Source organism: Callorhinus ursinus, unplaced genomic scaffold, assembly GCF_003265705.2.
Source record: "Callorhinus ursinus isolate GAN/ISIS: 27379988/994484 unplaced genomic scaffold, GSC_fseal_2.0 scaffold7, whole genome shotgun sequence".
NCBI lineage: Eukaryota > Metazoa > Chordata > Mammalia > Carnivora > Otariidae > Callorhinus > Callorhinus ursinus.
The window spans coordinates 61,663,781-61,680,635 of record NW_027397069.1 but is presented as its reverse complement, the minus strand read 5'-3'; the positions used below and the strand labels follow the sequence as shown (position 1 = coordinate 61,680,635).

Here is a 16,855-nt window from a genome sequence, read left to right as displayed (position 1 = left end):
ACCCTTTTGTCCTAGCTCACCTCCGCATTTTATCGTATTTAGCATTTTTAGCTTCTGTCTTGTTTTGATGTTTGTTTTATTTAATTGGGTTACCCCGTTCTGGCCGTTGCAAAAGATGCAGGGTTCTTCTCCATGTGCTGTTGGCCACAGCACCTGCCAGTGACAGCTTCACTTGAGAGAGGCACACAATATGTGTGACCACATCTCCTTTGGATCAGGACGCATCTTCAGGATGGGGTGGGGGGTGGGGAATGTAATGAGATGTAAATGTTTTCCAGTGGCTTGCAGTAAGGCCATGAGGGAGCCGAATGGCCCAGGCAGCTCACTCCTGGGGGAGGGTCCCCTCTGGACTCAAGGTGACAGGAGCAAGGTCTCCTGGAAAAAACGGGCCAAGCACAATGCTGCTCCCTTGGCTACAGCTTGGAAGCAGCTCTCTGTTAAGAGGCAAGAGAACGAAGGAGAAAGAGGAAGATGGATCCCCGCCATTTCTCCACCATCACCAAAAAGCCTGTTAAGAGGGACATGACAATTCTGGGCACCCCGAAGAGATGCTTTTTCTAGCCTATGCCCTGATGTGAGCTGCTTTACAAAAAGCAACCTCGACTCCCAAGTGTTCTGCTCAGAGTAGCGAAAACAGCCATGAGCACTTGTAAACACAACAATCGGGAGCAGGGATGTTTGCCTGTAATGATTGTTTATGTTGGAAGTTGGCTGCCACTGTGGTTAGACAAATGCTCCCACTTCCGTGGAGATAAAAGGCAAGCATTTGCAATCAGTGAGGAGAGTGTGTTCATTCTGAGGCTAAATGGCATTATAAAACTTCCTAATTAAGCATATATGCCAATGAGTTTTTAGCATCGTTTCTCCAATTTAACTTTACATACTGGGTGTGCTGTTTACTACTGCATTAACTATAAACATTGTTGTTACTGCCCCCAGCTGGAAAACAGAGCAGTTTATGTGTGGAAAAAAAAAAAAGAGATTATCTCCCATCTGCTCCTGCCCATTATTCAGGGATGTGTCATTTTGTCTGCTGATGGGAACCATCACTAGGATTTTAGTCAAATGGCCTTTTTTTACTTGGCTATGTTTATTAATTATTGTGTTTACTTGGCATTTTGATCCCACCCTTACTCCCACAAATTTAGCAACGTCATTTTCTAGTTTTCTTTTTGAAATTAGATATCTGTATGTGCCATTTTTGTTATACAAACATGCACAACTGTTAGGTAGACATATTTGATGCATATTTTTAATTGTAGATCAACTTTACTCATACATATTTGGCTACTATGCCTGAGGTTAGGAGGCATACAATTAAAAAAAAAAGGGCGGAGCATGGTGTGATTCAATTTATATAAAGTACAAAACCAGGCAAAGCTAATTAATGTGGATAGAGTCCTGGTCAGTGTTTACCCTTGGGCTACGTGACCCTCCTGGAAGGGCCCTGAGGTGGGGGGGGTGGATCTCTGGAGGTGCTAGAAATGCTCTGTGCCCGATCTGGGTCCCGCTTACAGGGGTGTGTTCCATTTGTGAGAATTCACTGGAACGTGCATTCATGATATCTGTGCCCTTCTGAATGCAGATTATCTTTCAATAAAAAGTAAAAGACGGATGGACCATATTCTACATTAAAACATCAAAAAGAAGAGTCTGCATAAAGGCAAATCATGATTAATCCCCCCAAAAGGTTAAAAATAAAACGAAGTTCTTGCTATACCTATAAAGTTATTTTACTTAAGTAAATAAAAAGGTTGTGTTGCAACTCCTGCATGCTTATCAGTCTAGAAGACAGAAACAGGCTTCTGTGTAAAACTGATGGTAAAACATTTCATTTAAGTTTAGGTGTTTTCTTGCTTTAAACAGACTTGGAAATTATCATGATTTTAGTATATTGGATAGTTTGTCAAAGTGTGCCCTTTACTGCTTGCTTCCTTAAGTCCTTTGTTTTGAGTGTAGAAATAAAAATTAGGAATAATTTATTGGGGTTAAAATTATGTATTATATGTGTGTGTATATATACACATATACACACATATATAAACACACATTCATACATATTTCTCTTTTTGTAAAATTTAGTAGTCTAATCCATGAAAAAAACATCAGGCAGCCACTACATTACTGCAGATAGGCTCCATCATTTGGGGGAAACAAATACTGAATTTTTCTTAGCAAACACAAAGATGTGGAGCTTTACCAGGAGATCATTTCAGAAACATTAAGATGGAGGAGAAAAGTTCCCTGGGACTTCTCAGAGTAAATTTTTCAAATCATCAAAAACCATCCTGCCTGTGGATAACTTAAAGAGACACAAACAATACCCCTTGAAGGAAATGCCAGGGCAGTTGACTAGAATAGAAAATGATTGGATAAAATTCTTAACCCAGTTAAAAAAAAAAAAAATCGATACCTCCCATACACAGCCCCTTTTGCTTCTGCAGATAAGCCAGCTAAGTAATCTGACAGTTACAAAATATTGGAAAATAGATTCATGCAATAGCTAGTACATAAAGGGATTTCCAACGGGAGAGAGGTAACAATAAAACGAAAACAAAACAAAACAGAAAGGTGGAGAATTTGAAAACACAAGCTTACCAACACACACAATGCATTCTATAGCTCATTGTACTTGGAGGAGCTTCTACTGCTAACGTGTAAATGCATTGTTTCATCCATCTAGTAAGGTCAAGGTTGGGCTTGATGACTTTTAAAATGACAGTATATACTTCTATAGAACGTACACTAAGGCACTATTGTTCTTCCATTTGTTACAGGACAGAAGAGCACCAGAAATCATTGTTTTAATTAGCAACATCAGGAAAAGGCTTTGGCATTAACGCTAAATATACTGTCCTTTTAACTGTAAGGAAAATTGATACTGAGCATGTGCAATGGAAAGAAAGCTGGCAAATGTCAGTGTGAATAATGGGTGAAAAAAAGGAATGAGGGGGTGTGGCATCTCAATCAAGATTAAAATGAAACTGATAAAGCAGCATATGGACTGGATAACAAATCAAAAGCATGTTTATCCACTGAAGGAACTGGTTAATGGAGACTGCCAGCACGTTGCCATGGAAACACTGACTGTTGAGCTGCACCATCTCATACCTTATCCAATACATTCCTGGTTGTTGGTAGTAGTCCAAAGACCCTGATCTCTTGATGGTAAACCCGTGGTCCAGCTGAGCAGAGAGAAATGGGGGCAACTCAGTGGATCGACATTGTGCTAGAGAATTATGACTCCAGACCAAGCTGTTCTTCATTGACTATATATTGAGATACAGTTACCATGCCTCTTTTGCAGGGTAACTAGCTAATATCCTAAATCTGCACATTGAAAATAAAAAGGCAAGAAAAGACACTAATCCCTCATGAATATCTCAGAGGCCAATTTGTTAGAATAGATCTAATTTGTCAGACAAGGTTTTGAATGCACATTTAATAATGTCCTCTCAATTTCAAAAGATATAAACACCTCTTCATATGGCATAGAATGGAAAATGCGTTACAATTAAATAAAGTACTGAAATCCGTTTTAGTCACCTGAGAGAAAGCAGATTGGACTCCCTCCTCCCCATCTTATCCCATCAGGCTTAAATTTGAGGGCTTCATGCATATGAAATAAAAGATGAAAGGAACCCTCACAAGTCACAACAGTTTGGATTTCTTTCTTTAAGAGTTAATCTTCAAAAGCAGAGCTACTCTTAAAGGTGAATCTTAATTACATTTTGGAACTAAAAAGATATAATATAAAACAGTCAGTAAGTTTTCTCTCTGAAAATATAGAAAAGGAACAAGAATTTTCACTGTATGTTAAAAATGCGCATGTACAGTTAAGTGCTTATGATCAACAAAAGGTACAATAAATAGAAGACAGAGTAAGTTCTCAAAGTTGTTCATCCTGGAATAAGATGTCAGCCTTTGGCTACCTAGGAATGAAAGATTCAGTCCCCCAATTGGAAAACAGTAATCATGCTGTATGCCCACTCCCCCATGCTGTCCCCTGAGAGGATGCAACTTGCACGCTTTTCTTTAGAGAGACGCTCATGAGTGCTTTCAAGTGTGGTACCGGAGCTGTGCTCACAGTTTCTAGTTCTGAATTCACAAAGGCATTGCAACAACATGCTGGGGCACCAGGCGTTCAAACTAAAAACTGCTGGCGGCGGGGGTGGTGTTCTGGTTATACACTAGGCTATCCCAGTGTTCACAGAACAGCAATGTGAGATTTTAATCCTAAAAAAAAAAAAAAGTGCATTTCGTTTCACTTAGGAAAAAAAAAAAATCCAAGTCCCCTTGCGGTTAAACGGGAGTCATATGAAATCCCGCGTTTTTGTTTCAGTTCGCGGAGTTGGCTACTTAGTAACTAGTCCTCTGTTGCCATCTACAGGCAAAGTGTCCCATAACAGGACACACGGGAACACGCTAGTGGGACTCCGTATACAACTCAGCTTCCCAGAATCACAATTATTTGCACACTGATTAGTATGGATTTGTTCAATTAGACAGAAATGCTCCATTTGCATGAGCAAAATGCAAAAGAAGAACTTTAAAGCATTAGGAAAATTATCGGTTAAAATAATAAACAGAATTAAATGAGGAAAAATAAATTGGAACTGACATCTTAGTCATCAGTTCTTCATCAAGCTGAGCAAATCTAATAATGCCTCCCTCCCTCCCTCAGCTCCCAAGAAGTCCACCGTTAAAATGTCATCTCTAATTCCATTTTATGTCTATAAATTGCATTTTAATAACCTTTTGTTTCCCTTTCTCTGTTCTGCTGTGTGTGTGTGTGTGTGTGTGTGTGTGTTTTAATCCCCCAACTACTGGGAAAGGTAGTAAAGGGACAAAGGAGTCTTTCTGAGAGGCAGCAGTTACAAGGACGGCAATGGGTTTCCACCTAATCACGTTGCCTGACCTCAATGTCAGAACACCCTTTCTCCTTTTAGAAGGGCCAGATGATCCCGGCAAGCCTCCAGCTGGTAATTACTCTCCTGGTCAACTTGAGGACCTCTTGCAACCTTAATATAAAGTTATCATTTGTCCTTTCTTTGGTCTTAATGATGGAGGGGGTGGAAAGCAGAGAAGAAAAAAATGACAACAGGAACAAAAAAAAACACTGAGGTTCAGAACCATGAGCGCATGCTAAACTACGCTCACGTCATAAATTACATCTGTGACTAGATCCTGTTTGTTATGACAGTATGCTTTTTTTCCATTGTCACTCTAGGGGAAAAAAAAGTGCCCCGAATTCCTTTATAAGCATTGCCAATCTCCAGTGGGTAGTTAGATTTCTAACTAAGGAAGGAGAAGTGACAGTTAAAGACTAATGATTTAATTGCTGATTTCCTGAAAATACAAGCTGATGGACACTACATTCTACATAGTAGAATTTTTCATTTTAAAGGGTGTATGTAATTTCCAAACAATCAGTCCCACAGAGGCAGTTTAAAATAAAATACATTATTTTATAGCCTCCGGGGAGAGCATACATGCCCGTGGGAAAAAAATTCTGTCTGAATGAAATTTGTGCTGCAATCAGTTTTTTTCTAATCTATCAATAGAAGCCATTACAAAATTACATTAATTATAGGAATTTTCACATAGGTGAATTAATAATTATATTGCATTATTAAATTGCCAAATGGTGTTGACAGAATGCACCATTTATGAACAATATTCCTCCTACCTACTGCTTATATTCTGCCTCACAGCAGAATATCATTCTTTTGCAGATAAACCTTAGTTTAGTTTGAACTGGAATACAGTTGACTCTTGAACAATGAGAGGGTTAGGGATGCTGACCCCCAGCACAGTAGGAAATCCATGTATAAATTTTGACCCCGCCCCCCAAAAAAAACTTAACTACTAAGAGCCTACTGCTAACCAGAGGAAGCCTTACTGATAACATAAACAGTCGATTAACACATATTTTGGATATGTATTACATACTGTATAAATAAAGTAAGCTGGAGAAAAGAACATGTCATTAAGAAAATCATAAGAGAAAATACACTTACAGTCTTGTATTTATTTATTTAAAAAAAATCCACGTCTAAGTGGACCCACGCCGTTCAAACCTGTGTTGTTCAAGGGTCAACTGTATTATTTAATGCCAGGGCTCCTTTCTCTTGTGATGGTCCCCTGAGACTTAGTCTTTGCCCTGTAAGAATAGGAAAACTGCTGTGGGGTGTAAATTGACTTATCCAATGCTATTTTGAAAGCTAATCACAAAGGCAGCTAAACTGGCCAACTTCTGATCCCCAGCCCCTCCCTGCCACTGGTGACTGCTCCCAGGTTCTAATGGAGGGTGTGGACATCTATGAGAGAAAAGCATTCTGGAGAGGATGCATGGCAGGCCAGATACTCCTGAAACAACCCCTGAAATTTACAGTTGTGCTCTCTTTCATGCTTGAAATACTAGTGATACTAATTAACATGTGAATTGTGCTTTAAGAGGGGACAAGGCACTTTTCCAGATATTTCTCCAAATAGTTAATTACTTTGAGTCTGAGTTAAGTTGATAACGTTTTTTACGTTTGTAGTGAATAAAGAAGATTCAATAAGCACACAATGTGTAACTCAGCCCTACACCGTCCATTTTGCAGTTTATAAGTATATTGCTAGTTCATACAGTTTCCATGGAAACATGTTAGTGATGAACCGAGAAACAGATACGAAATTGTATTCAAAATGGTCCAATCATGATCCATAGACCTTGATCTTCAAATACTAGTTAAGTTTTTTGAGATCTACTTAGATAAAGTTTTAATAAACTCAGATGGATTAGGTTTCGGAATTTATCCCAGTTTGATTAAAGTAGGATTTCTCCTCAAATCTCTGTTGTCTATCCACTGGAAAATTGCCCTGAAGTTCCTGCCCTTGGTCATTATAAGACTCCCAGAATACTGTGAACAAACCATTATTGAGCAACCAAGGCAAACTTAACCAAAGACTAATTAAAATAAAAGACCAAGAAAAATGAAAACAAAAACAAAATGACAAAGGTGGGAAAGCACCCTTTCTAGCAACTTTGTAAGCCCTCAGCGGGAGCAGGAAAGCAGTCCTTTTCATGGACAAGCGTGCTGGCAGTCCATTCCAAAAGAAAATTGTGGAATCGAACATTTTGGAATAGACTTATATCTTGAATGAATGATGGAAACAGAGTATAGAAGGTCTGGTTTAGTTTAGAATCACCATGAGATTGTTATTTCCCCAAATTACTGACTGAATATTAGCTGATAACAAAGAACACTGACATCTATAAAGACATGAAGGACAATGTACTTCTCCGTTGAATTTCCTTAGAACAAACTAGAGAGAGAGGGCAAGAGGAACAACTTGCAATTTTAAACCCTCAGCGGCACTGAGGAGCATCTGAAAGAGTCTTGACTTAACACTGTGAGTGGGCTCATGAGCCAGTTACTCACTTGTAACTCACTGTGGAAAGGGTTCAATCAAAAAACATGAAATGCAAACAGTACAAGAAAGTGTATGCATACATTTGTGCCACCTGCAAATTCTGGAAGCTCCTATCAAATAGTTAGTAACCCAGATCTGGGATAGATTGTATCGAATATGTCATTTATTTATCTTTAGTTTATCTGGAGCTCTAATACACCCGAAAAAGAGAAAGAGAAAGGGAATAAAACACCCAAAGAAGTGGTAAAACATTAGTATTGCTCATGAGCATAAGATACTGTTTCATAGCACATATACTTTTTAAAATTCGACATTGCAGTGTCTAAGTTCTTTGTTGAGAAAAGAAAAACAGCTCAAGTGATTTCACATGGAATATGCTGTTAAAATTTACATACTCTGAAAAAAGAGGAAATTATTAAAAACTCAAGTAATCTGGGACTCGAATATATTTACTCTAGAATATGACACCAGGAAGTATGAGGTTTCATTATTTCTCTGCCCAATTTAATCTTTGCCTAGAGCTGCTATCAAATTGCATATAGTGTATGTCTGCATGTATAGAACAGAAAAAAAAAAATTCTTGTGCAGCCACATCAATAAAATGGTAAATGGTAAAAGGCTTCCAACTTTTAAAACAGAGATTTCTAAGGAGCAAGACACCATTATTTCTTTGGGTGTTCACAGCAACTAGGTTTCACTGAAAATCTTACTGTGCAAGCCTCCGGCTACGTTTTGGCTCTCATTTGGGTCTCGTACAAAGATCTATAGTGTTCCGAACTCTCTCTGCAGTGTTGTCTCTCTTGGCTTCCCTCTCCCTCCAGGTCCTGGCAAAAGGACACTGGGAACTGTTTTTCTCAGGGCCCCAAAGTTTGCATTGGCACAGAGTCCACTGTGGGGGAGGTTTTCTGCTTTAAAAAATAAATCATGAAATTAATATATCCTGCAAGACACCCTGGAGGTGTTGGATAATGATGTGACTCCTAGGGAAATGTTCAGCAAAAACACATCATATATACAAGCCCCAAACTTCCCCCAGTGCATTAAATGGTCGAGCTGTCTAAAGAAATGACCCATTCTGCTGTCTCTGGGTGGGATCTCCTGAGTAACGCCTGTCCCTTAGGTGGATTGCTTTTTAAAAAGTTAAGGTGGATATTTCAGATGCTTACTGCTATGACAGAAACTCCAGCTGCTGTGCTATTCGGCTTGGGGCCTGTGTTGAAGTGCTTCTTTATCTTTCCAGCTACTGATAGCTGATGTTCATTTTCTGGGAGGCCGTCATCCTGGGGGGGGCGGAAAAAAAAAGAAGTGAAAAAAGGAGAAAAAGAAAAAAAAAACGAGATAAACGGAAAATGAGGCCGAGATCTTCTAGTAACAAGCCGGGATCTTAGAATTCCAAAGATTTCAGAAATAAAGTAACCAATGTCTGTTGTTGGAAGTAGTGCTCTGAGGTCTCGTTCACTTCCACACCTGCCTTAAAATTAATTTGCTGCGTCATCTGACCCCCAGAGTTCTGTCCCTAAATAAAAGTTGTTATTTCTGTTTTTGGTTTCTATTAAAATTGATTTCAGCCAGGGCTCTGGGGACATACACCAAAGGGCAAATTAAATGTGAACCCCCTCCCCCACAAAAAATCAATGTAAACATCTTTTTTTCCTGAACCAAGAGTTTTATCCTCTTAAGCCCATCATTCAGACCCCAACACGAGGAAACTGACAGTCCTGGGCTCATGCAAGGGCCTGTAAATAAACTCAGGCTGGTTCCACAGCTCCTCAGTCGACCATTCTATAATGCCAGACAACCTCCCAGGCAAAGAGTTCTTCCTGAAGTTTTCAATCCTCCTCACTGCCTTCAAATCATCTGTTATTTTGACGTACTTCACATTGAGGCTCCTTTTAACGAAGGCTTCTGCTCTCCACCAGAGCTGTCTATGATGGAGGTTAGACAGATTGCTCCCCTTTGCTAAAGACTGTTAGGATAACACTAACCAGAGCCGTAAGTATGTGCCGCCACTTACTAGCTCATGTTGAAAAGGCTGCCCAATCCTTGAAGACAGAGATTGTGTTCTGTTCGCTCTAGAGTCCTCTGGTCTTAGCATAGCGCTTTGGCACACAGTAGATGCTTAAGACATATTTGCGGAATAAATGAATGAAGGGATAATAAAGTGTTTGTTACTATCTGTTAAAACCAAAATTCCTGGCAAGACTTCAATGCCATTCATCATTTTCCTTCTCTCGTTCCTTTCCATCATTTTGCATGTTATTTCTTGGCTCCACCCAAGAAAATAAACGGCTGCTTCCCTAGCATAACATGCTCGCTCTTCTCCGAAACCTAGTCCTCCCTTCCCTCACCGTTTGGCTATTCATGCATTCAGGCGCTAGTCACTGCATGTCTACAGTGGACCAGGCACTGCAGGAAGTAGTGGGGAAAGCTGGTGAGCAAAAAGAGGCGTGGGCTTTGCTCTTATGGACCCTGTGGCCTCTCTTTTTCTTCAAAACATGGGTCCAAATCACCTGTTCCAAATCATTTTGCCCCTACGAAGCATAATTCATTAGAATGGTTCTTCTGTAAACTCCTAATGGTTTTACATTATATATATTTGCACTCTTTACATTCTTTTTGGTCTGAGGTGATTTCGTACATATATAACTTACATATGTACATATATAACACATATATAACATATATATGTACATATATAACATATATAGGGAGTAAGTACTCCCTCTATACATTTACATATATAAGTTATATATGTACGAAATCACCTAAGATCAACAAGAATGTAAAGAGTGTAAATATATATAGTATATCATCAACTCTGAACTCTTGCCCTTTTGTATCATATCTTCCACATTTTCTGTAATCTTTGATATGAGCCCTTGGTTCAGCACCCTGCTCACAGTGGATACTCAATTTGTGATATTCTTGGACTGATTTACTAATGGCTAGAAGAAGGAACCATTATTATGCTTATTAAGTCACACCTGAAATCAAATCTGGAAGAAGGATGCTTTCCAGTGACTGCAGAGTGAATTCAAAAACTTTTTAAAAATCCGTATTGTGAAAAGAGTCAGACATAAAGTGAAGGTCAATGAGGGTAACAGTGGGATAATACTTGGGGAGGGGATCATACAAAGTACTTACTCTGTCCCGGGCTATGCTGGGGATGGCTGGGGGTGGGAGAAAAATAGTCTCTGCCCCCCCAGAACCTTGCGGGCTAATTGAGAGACAAAGTATGCACACACAATGTCAAATAATAAAGCAGATCAACAAGATAAGAAGAAGCTGTCATAAGGCATGGAGCCTCGTGGCTCAGCTAGAAACACGGAAGGAGTTCAGAGGAGAGAGGATGTATTTTCAGTTGTGAACAGAGCAGACTTCCCGAGGACTACGGCATCCAGCCTGGTCCTTCATGAGGAGGAGCAACTGACCCTTAGAGGGGTCACCCGCTGTTCTGGTGTATAGAAGGGAGCGAGTGGGAAACCTCAAGTCCTGTTTGCCAAACAATGAGTTAACTAGTTTATCTTTAGTTAAGATAATGATGGAGAAAGCTGAAAAAAAAAAAAAAAAAAAAACCAGGAAAAGACTGGCCACAAAAGACTACCGGAAAGATCCAGAGATGGAAGCCTTTGTCTCCATTAGGAATAAAAACAATGCTTTTTTTAATAAGAGGGGTGTAAGGGTAGGAAGTGTGGAGGGCTAACTACCTTTCACTCACTCACGAAGAATTAGAATCTTGCAATCTAGAGCTTTAAACACAAGGGTCTTTTTTAAAATGCTGGGGGTTTTTTTGTTGTTGTTGCTGTTTTTTAAAGATTTTATTTATTTATTTATTTATTTGAGAGAGAGAGAATGAGAGATAGAGAGCACGAGAGGGAAGAGGGTCAGAGGGAGAAGCAGACTCCCTGCGGAGCAGGGAGCCCGATACGGGACTCGATCCCGGGACTCCAGGATCATGACCGGAGCCGAAGGCAGTCGCTTAACCAACTGAGCCACCCAGGCGCCCTAAAATGCTGTTTTAATGGTGGATGGAACAACAGGCCTCTGAAATCTAAGTTAGAATTTTGGAAGCACTTAAACATTTGACGAGGGATGAAATGACGTGCGTTTACTGAGAGTCTTCCAAGTATTAGTGTCATGTATCTGGCACAGGTTGGGGCTCTGCCTGAGGGAAAGGGAGCAGCCTGAGACAGGGGTTCCCCACTGGGCCTCACCCCCAAGATTATATATACTTGTATATATAGTATGTAATCATCTCTTAATAGAGTTCCAGGCTAGCTCAGGCAAAGCGATTTGTATGGCAAATCTGTATGACAACAAACGTGAAAAACATAATCGGGAAGCTGGCTGAAGGAAGGTTTTTCTCTTTAGGACAACAACACCTTGAGCATATTTGCTGTCTCAGGATCAGAAGCTGCTGGAAAGGAAGAGCCGGAAGACACGAGATGAGCTAATCAGTGTGAGCGGCAGGGATGAAAGGGAGGGGAAGCCGTTTACCCTGGGGAGGCGCAGGTGTACCTGATGCAGGACGAAGTAAGGAGAAAAAGGGTGAGGCCCGAGTTTGAAGGCGGAGGGGAGCAAAGATAAAGATAAAAGAGAAAGGCAGGGAGCGAGGAAGGTGACACAGGTGTTAAGTGCTCTGTGGCCCTGGGCAAGTGATTTACACATACGAGCCCCTTAAGTCTCAGATTATCCTCTATGATGATATGCATTATTAGGACCATTTCGAAGATGAGCAAACTGAGGCTCAGCAAGATTAAGTAATTTGCTCAAGGTCACACAGCTAGAAAGCGGTTGAGTCAGGACTGAATTAGGTCTGAAAGTATTTTTCCACAACACCACATTGCATCCATCCAGGGCCTTCATTCGCATGGCATCGGTTACAAAGGGGTCCCTAAGAGTTAAATGGTAGGATTTGAGGAGTCCTCTCTCCCATTATGAAAGTGGCACCATGGTAAGGAGAAAGAAGGATTAAGTTAGGGACTGAAAAAAAGAGACTATCTGGCTAGGCCTCAGTGGAGCCTGGGAAGCATCTGCATGAAGGTCAGTAAAAGGGATGCTGAGCACATCAGGGGGCCCAGTGGAATGCAGTTGACTTTTATGTCAAGGAGAGACTGGATGTCCATGATACTGGGATGTGGCAATGTGACCTACTCTGGCCAGGCTCTCGAATCCTCTGTGGGGTAGACAGTACCAGAAGGCCTGGCTGACACTGGATGGCATGCAGTTGCATTGGGTCACAGTGTGGTCCTATGATCCACACAGGCTATATTGAACAGGCTTGGTGCAAATAGGGAACAAATAGTAGGGATTCCATAGGAGCAGCCCCTTCCCGATTTACTGAGGGCAATTCATCCCCTGCTGCACCATCCCACCATCTCCCCATTTCCCCACCCGTGGTGCCATCTTAGCAGAACTTTCTTTTTTTTACCTGGCTTTTCTTCCCCCTGCCAGTTCCTGAGCTAAGAGTTTGCTTTCTCACCACCCTCAGAATGGACTTTGTTATTTCCCAGCTCTGTCTTGGTCCTGATCTCCTGTCAAGACTCTTAGCAACTCTTTTAGATGTTGGGTCCTGAGGGTTCAGACCTCCAGCTTTAAATTCTAGTGAAGGTTTCAGCTTCCCTTGGGTTATTAGTTCATGTTGAAGCAATGAAAGTCTTGAAACAACCCTCACAAGTTGTCAGAGATGCTTCTGACTTCATAAATCTTAAAACATTTCAGGGTTGTTTTTTTTCCAATGAAATAAGGTGTCTCAGAGAAGGGTATGCGTGCATGTGGGCGCACGTGCACAAAGACACACAGACAGACACACACACACACACACACACGCACCCCTCACAGCAACTAAAAGTCTGCAGAGTTTCTATATCAGTTTTGAAGACTTTGAGCATAATTGGATTAAAAGACATAAACAACTGGCTTTGCAGGGACCTAATCTGTACCTGAGGCATACAGATTGATGATGGAGATTTAGCTAACTTACTGTCTTGCATCAATAAAATAAATAGGGTCATTAAAAACATACATTTTTATATATACATCTTTATCACCATTATTCTGAATAGATTGTATGCCAAAAATGTGCTATGAATTTTCTAAACGTGACAAACCTGGCGGTGTGTTACAAATAGTTATAGTATTATTACCATACGTTCTGGTATGTAGTTTCTGGGAGTAGTTTCTGAAGTTTCACATGGGCTGGTTGTGGTTTGAGGTTAGTGGTTTTTGATTTAGCAATTCCCATCCACCACTTGGCAGAGCATTGCAACTGACAAGAACAAAATTAGTTTGCAAAATGGAAAATGAACTCTCACAGCTGTCTTTCAGAGACCTAGCCTCCTGGTCTCCATTTCTCCAGCGGATGTTGGGGAGCAGCTGTGGTGGGGGTTGAGGGGCTTGGATGTGAAGTCACTCGGTGGAATGAATTCCCCTCTTTCCTCCGGGAAACCATACCAGGGGTCATGCTTTAGGAAACCGTCCTCCCCTCATGGATTTTTGTTTTCGACTCATGGATCTGATTTGTAGTCAATTCATTACCAGACTCTATTATTAATAATATCTGTGAATTTATGAGAAGTACGGCAGTCTTGAAATGTTTACTACCAGAATATCCTGATTTAGTTTTAAATAATCGCTCAAGTACATTAGAGTACTCTTCAATAGCAGCTCCCTCTCGCATCCCAGCGTTTGGCCTCTTGACTCTTGCTAACCATCTCCAGCTGTATGGCACCCAGGACCTTTGACTCTGTTCAGCTGGGGCCGATGCATCCTCTATGTCCACACCTCACACTGCACTGGCGGAGAAAATGTAAAGTAAATTAAGATCTAGCTCGGAGAAGGGAGAAGGTAAGATGCCCCATTGGAAAGTGGGATTCCATGTCATCATTTCTAATTTACGAATATAAATAGATGGTTTTATTTATTATTGCAGTATCACTGGGGGCTCTCTTAATTTCTAACAAGTTCCGCCAGCACAAGATGAATGCATATAAATTTTTGTGTGGGGAGAGCTGCTTTTAGTTAGCATGGAATATCTCGGGAGATTATCCAGGCTCTTATTTTTTTATTTTTTCTTCTTGCTCTCCTTCTTTATTCTTTTTGAATATCTTGGCTTAGTAGTTTGTTTGTTTATTTATTTTTTAGTATTATCTTTTAAAAAAGAGTAGGTAGGTGAGATAAATGAAGTAAAATAAAATTTAAAGGCCAGGAAGGTGATAGGAAGTCTTGATTGGCTAAATACTTACACCTGACTTATTTCAACCCATTCTTTCCACCAGCACAGAGGTTCTCAATCTTGGTTTCACTGTAGAACCACCTGGGAGCTCTTAGATTTCCTGCTGCCTGCCCGGATGCCTGCCCAATTAAGTCAGAATCACTAGAGGCAAAATCCAGGCATCAGACCTTGTGCTAGAAACTCCACAGAGCTTTACGCTGGAGACCTCTCTGAGGCTCAGCTTCCTCATCAATGAAATCAGGAAAATAATTGGAGGTAAAACATAAACTCAAAGAATTGTAGTGTTGAGATGGACATTTATCCTGGGATCAGGAGAATAACATCGGATAAAATAGGTCAACACTTTGAAAATAAAAATGCAGTAACAGTAATGTATCTGGAATATTACAACGGTGATAATTTAATCCTATTTACAAATGAGAACTTTTGGGGGGGGAACATGTCAATTACATTTATGAACTTATCACTAACCTACCTTTTCTATCAACAAAGTGTCTTTTGGGGGAAAGGGACCCAACTTTCTCCACAATCCCTGGAATGAGCAAGATGTATTAATGTCAATTTCAGTCTCCAATGTGCCTTAATCCCGTGGTTCTCCACTAGATGAGTACTAAGGTAAATAAACTTAAGCCAGGACAATTCCTGTTGCTATTCTGTAGTCATGGTAAAGGAAACAACTGTGATACTAAAGAAGACAACAGAGCGGATAATGCACACATTATCTACACGTAGCTGGGGCTGCACTAATGGAATTTTTGGGGGGAGGATGAGAAGGTTCTCCTTCTTAATCAAACTTCTCATACGCCAACATCCATCACAATTTGTATTTCATCAGTACACAGCAACAGATGACAGAGCTGTTGCCTCTCTCAGACCCAAATTCCCCAAATATGTATCAAGTACCTACCTAGTGCTAGTGCTTAAAGACTGTCCTCTCAGACCCTTCAAATATATATTCCTTTCTCCATCCTCATAACAACCCAAGAGGCTGATTCTATTATCTTCAGTTCACAGACACAAAAACAGATTTAAAGGAGTGAAATGACTGTCCCAAGGTTAAAACAGGAGGGTGAGCTGGTGCTCCTTCTGGAAGCCCACGTTCCTCTCCTAGACACCTGGCTGCACGTTGATGCTGCCTTTGTCCATCTGGTTTGCTAGAACAATCCATCTAGATGCCTCGCTCATGACTCTCTGCATAACAGAGCAGGGGCCCAGAACACCAAGGAGCACAATGGCATTCCCACCCAGAGTGAATGAAAAAAAACGAGTTTAGAGTAAGGTTAAAACAAGTGACTTTTGCTGACTAGATTTTCCGATTCTATTGCTCTACTCTCTGTTTCATAAGGGACTGCCTTTTCAATTCCAAGGGCACCAAGTGAAAAGGTCACTGTATAAGCAACAGAGAAAATGAGGACAAATGTGAGTACAGGAAATGCTTTCTGACGACTTCCTCAGGGCTCAGATAATGATTATTACCTCTTTCTCCCTGAGGTAGAGTTCTCTGCAGTGATCAGATATAATTTGATCACCAAATGCAAAATGTCTTGTCAAATGGACTTCCGTTTAAATGCCTAATTTATTTATTTTGATTGCTTGGTTGTTCATTTGTTGCACTTAGAGATCTTGACAAACACTAAAGGCTCATTGTGAAAGCTTATATATGGTTTTTCATTTATGTTTCTGAGACAATAATCATTTTTCTGATTTAGTTACTACATAAATACAATTTCAAAAGTTAAGCCATCATTTCATACATTTCGGGGTTTTTTTTAGGTTTTTTTTTTTTAAGTTTCTGCTAACATCAATAGTTTTTTCCCTCAGAATCTAAGGTCTGTTAGAATGATAAAAAGGGTACTTTTTAGTTTTAAATCTCCTAGATAATCCCTTAAATGTTATCCTCACTTTTAAGAAATGTCTTTAGGGAATTTGAGAGGGAAAACTAAAATGACAGCAGAAGTCCACGTTTTAGAGGGCGTGGTGGAGCCTAATTATCAGCAAAGTGGGACCATGTGTTAAAATGTGTACAAAGCTGGTTGAGAAGGCAGAAAGTTACTGCTGAGACATGTACATGCTGCTTTAGGGAAAGGAGCAACCTCGTTTTTCAAGGTAACAGCCAAAAGTCTTCCTAATTTTGTTTCTTTATCCCACGGAATTGGGATATATATCCATATATATATATATATATATATATATATATAT

The 16,855-nt window shown here is 40.3% G+C and overlaps 1 protein-coding gene across 6 annotated transcripts in view; it reads right to left on the bottom strand.

Annotated features, from left to right (window-relative positions):
* DCLK1 (doublecortin like kinase 1) overlaps window positions 1-16,855 on the bottom strand; it is a 335,073-nt gene that overhangs the window by 10,801 nt on the left and 307,417 nt on the right. For 3 of the 6 annotated variants that reach the window (XM_073894691.1, XM_073894690.1, XM_025875275.2), the window contains 2 exons: window positions 8,589-8,702; window positions 3,112-3,185 (listed from right to left, as the gene is read on the bottom strand). In XM_073894691.1, coding sequence (XP_073750792.1) covers window positions 3,112-3,185; window positions 8,589-8,702 — 188 coding nt within the window. The remainder of the gene's footprint in view (window positions 1-3,111; window positions 3,186-8,588; window positions 8,703-16,855) is intronic. The other 3 variants (XM_073894689.1, XM_025875272.2, XM_025875273.2) reach the window with 1 other exon arrangement.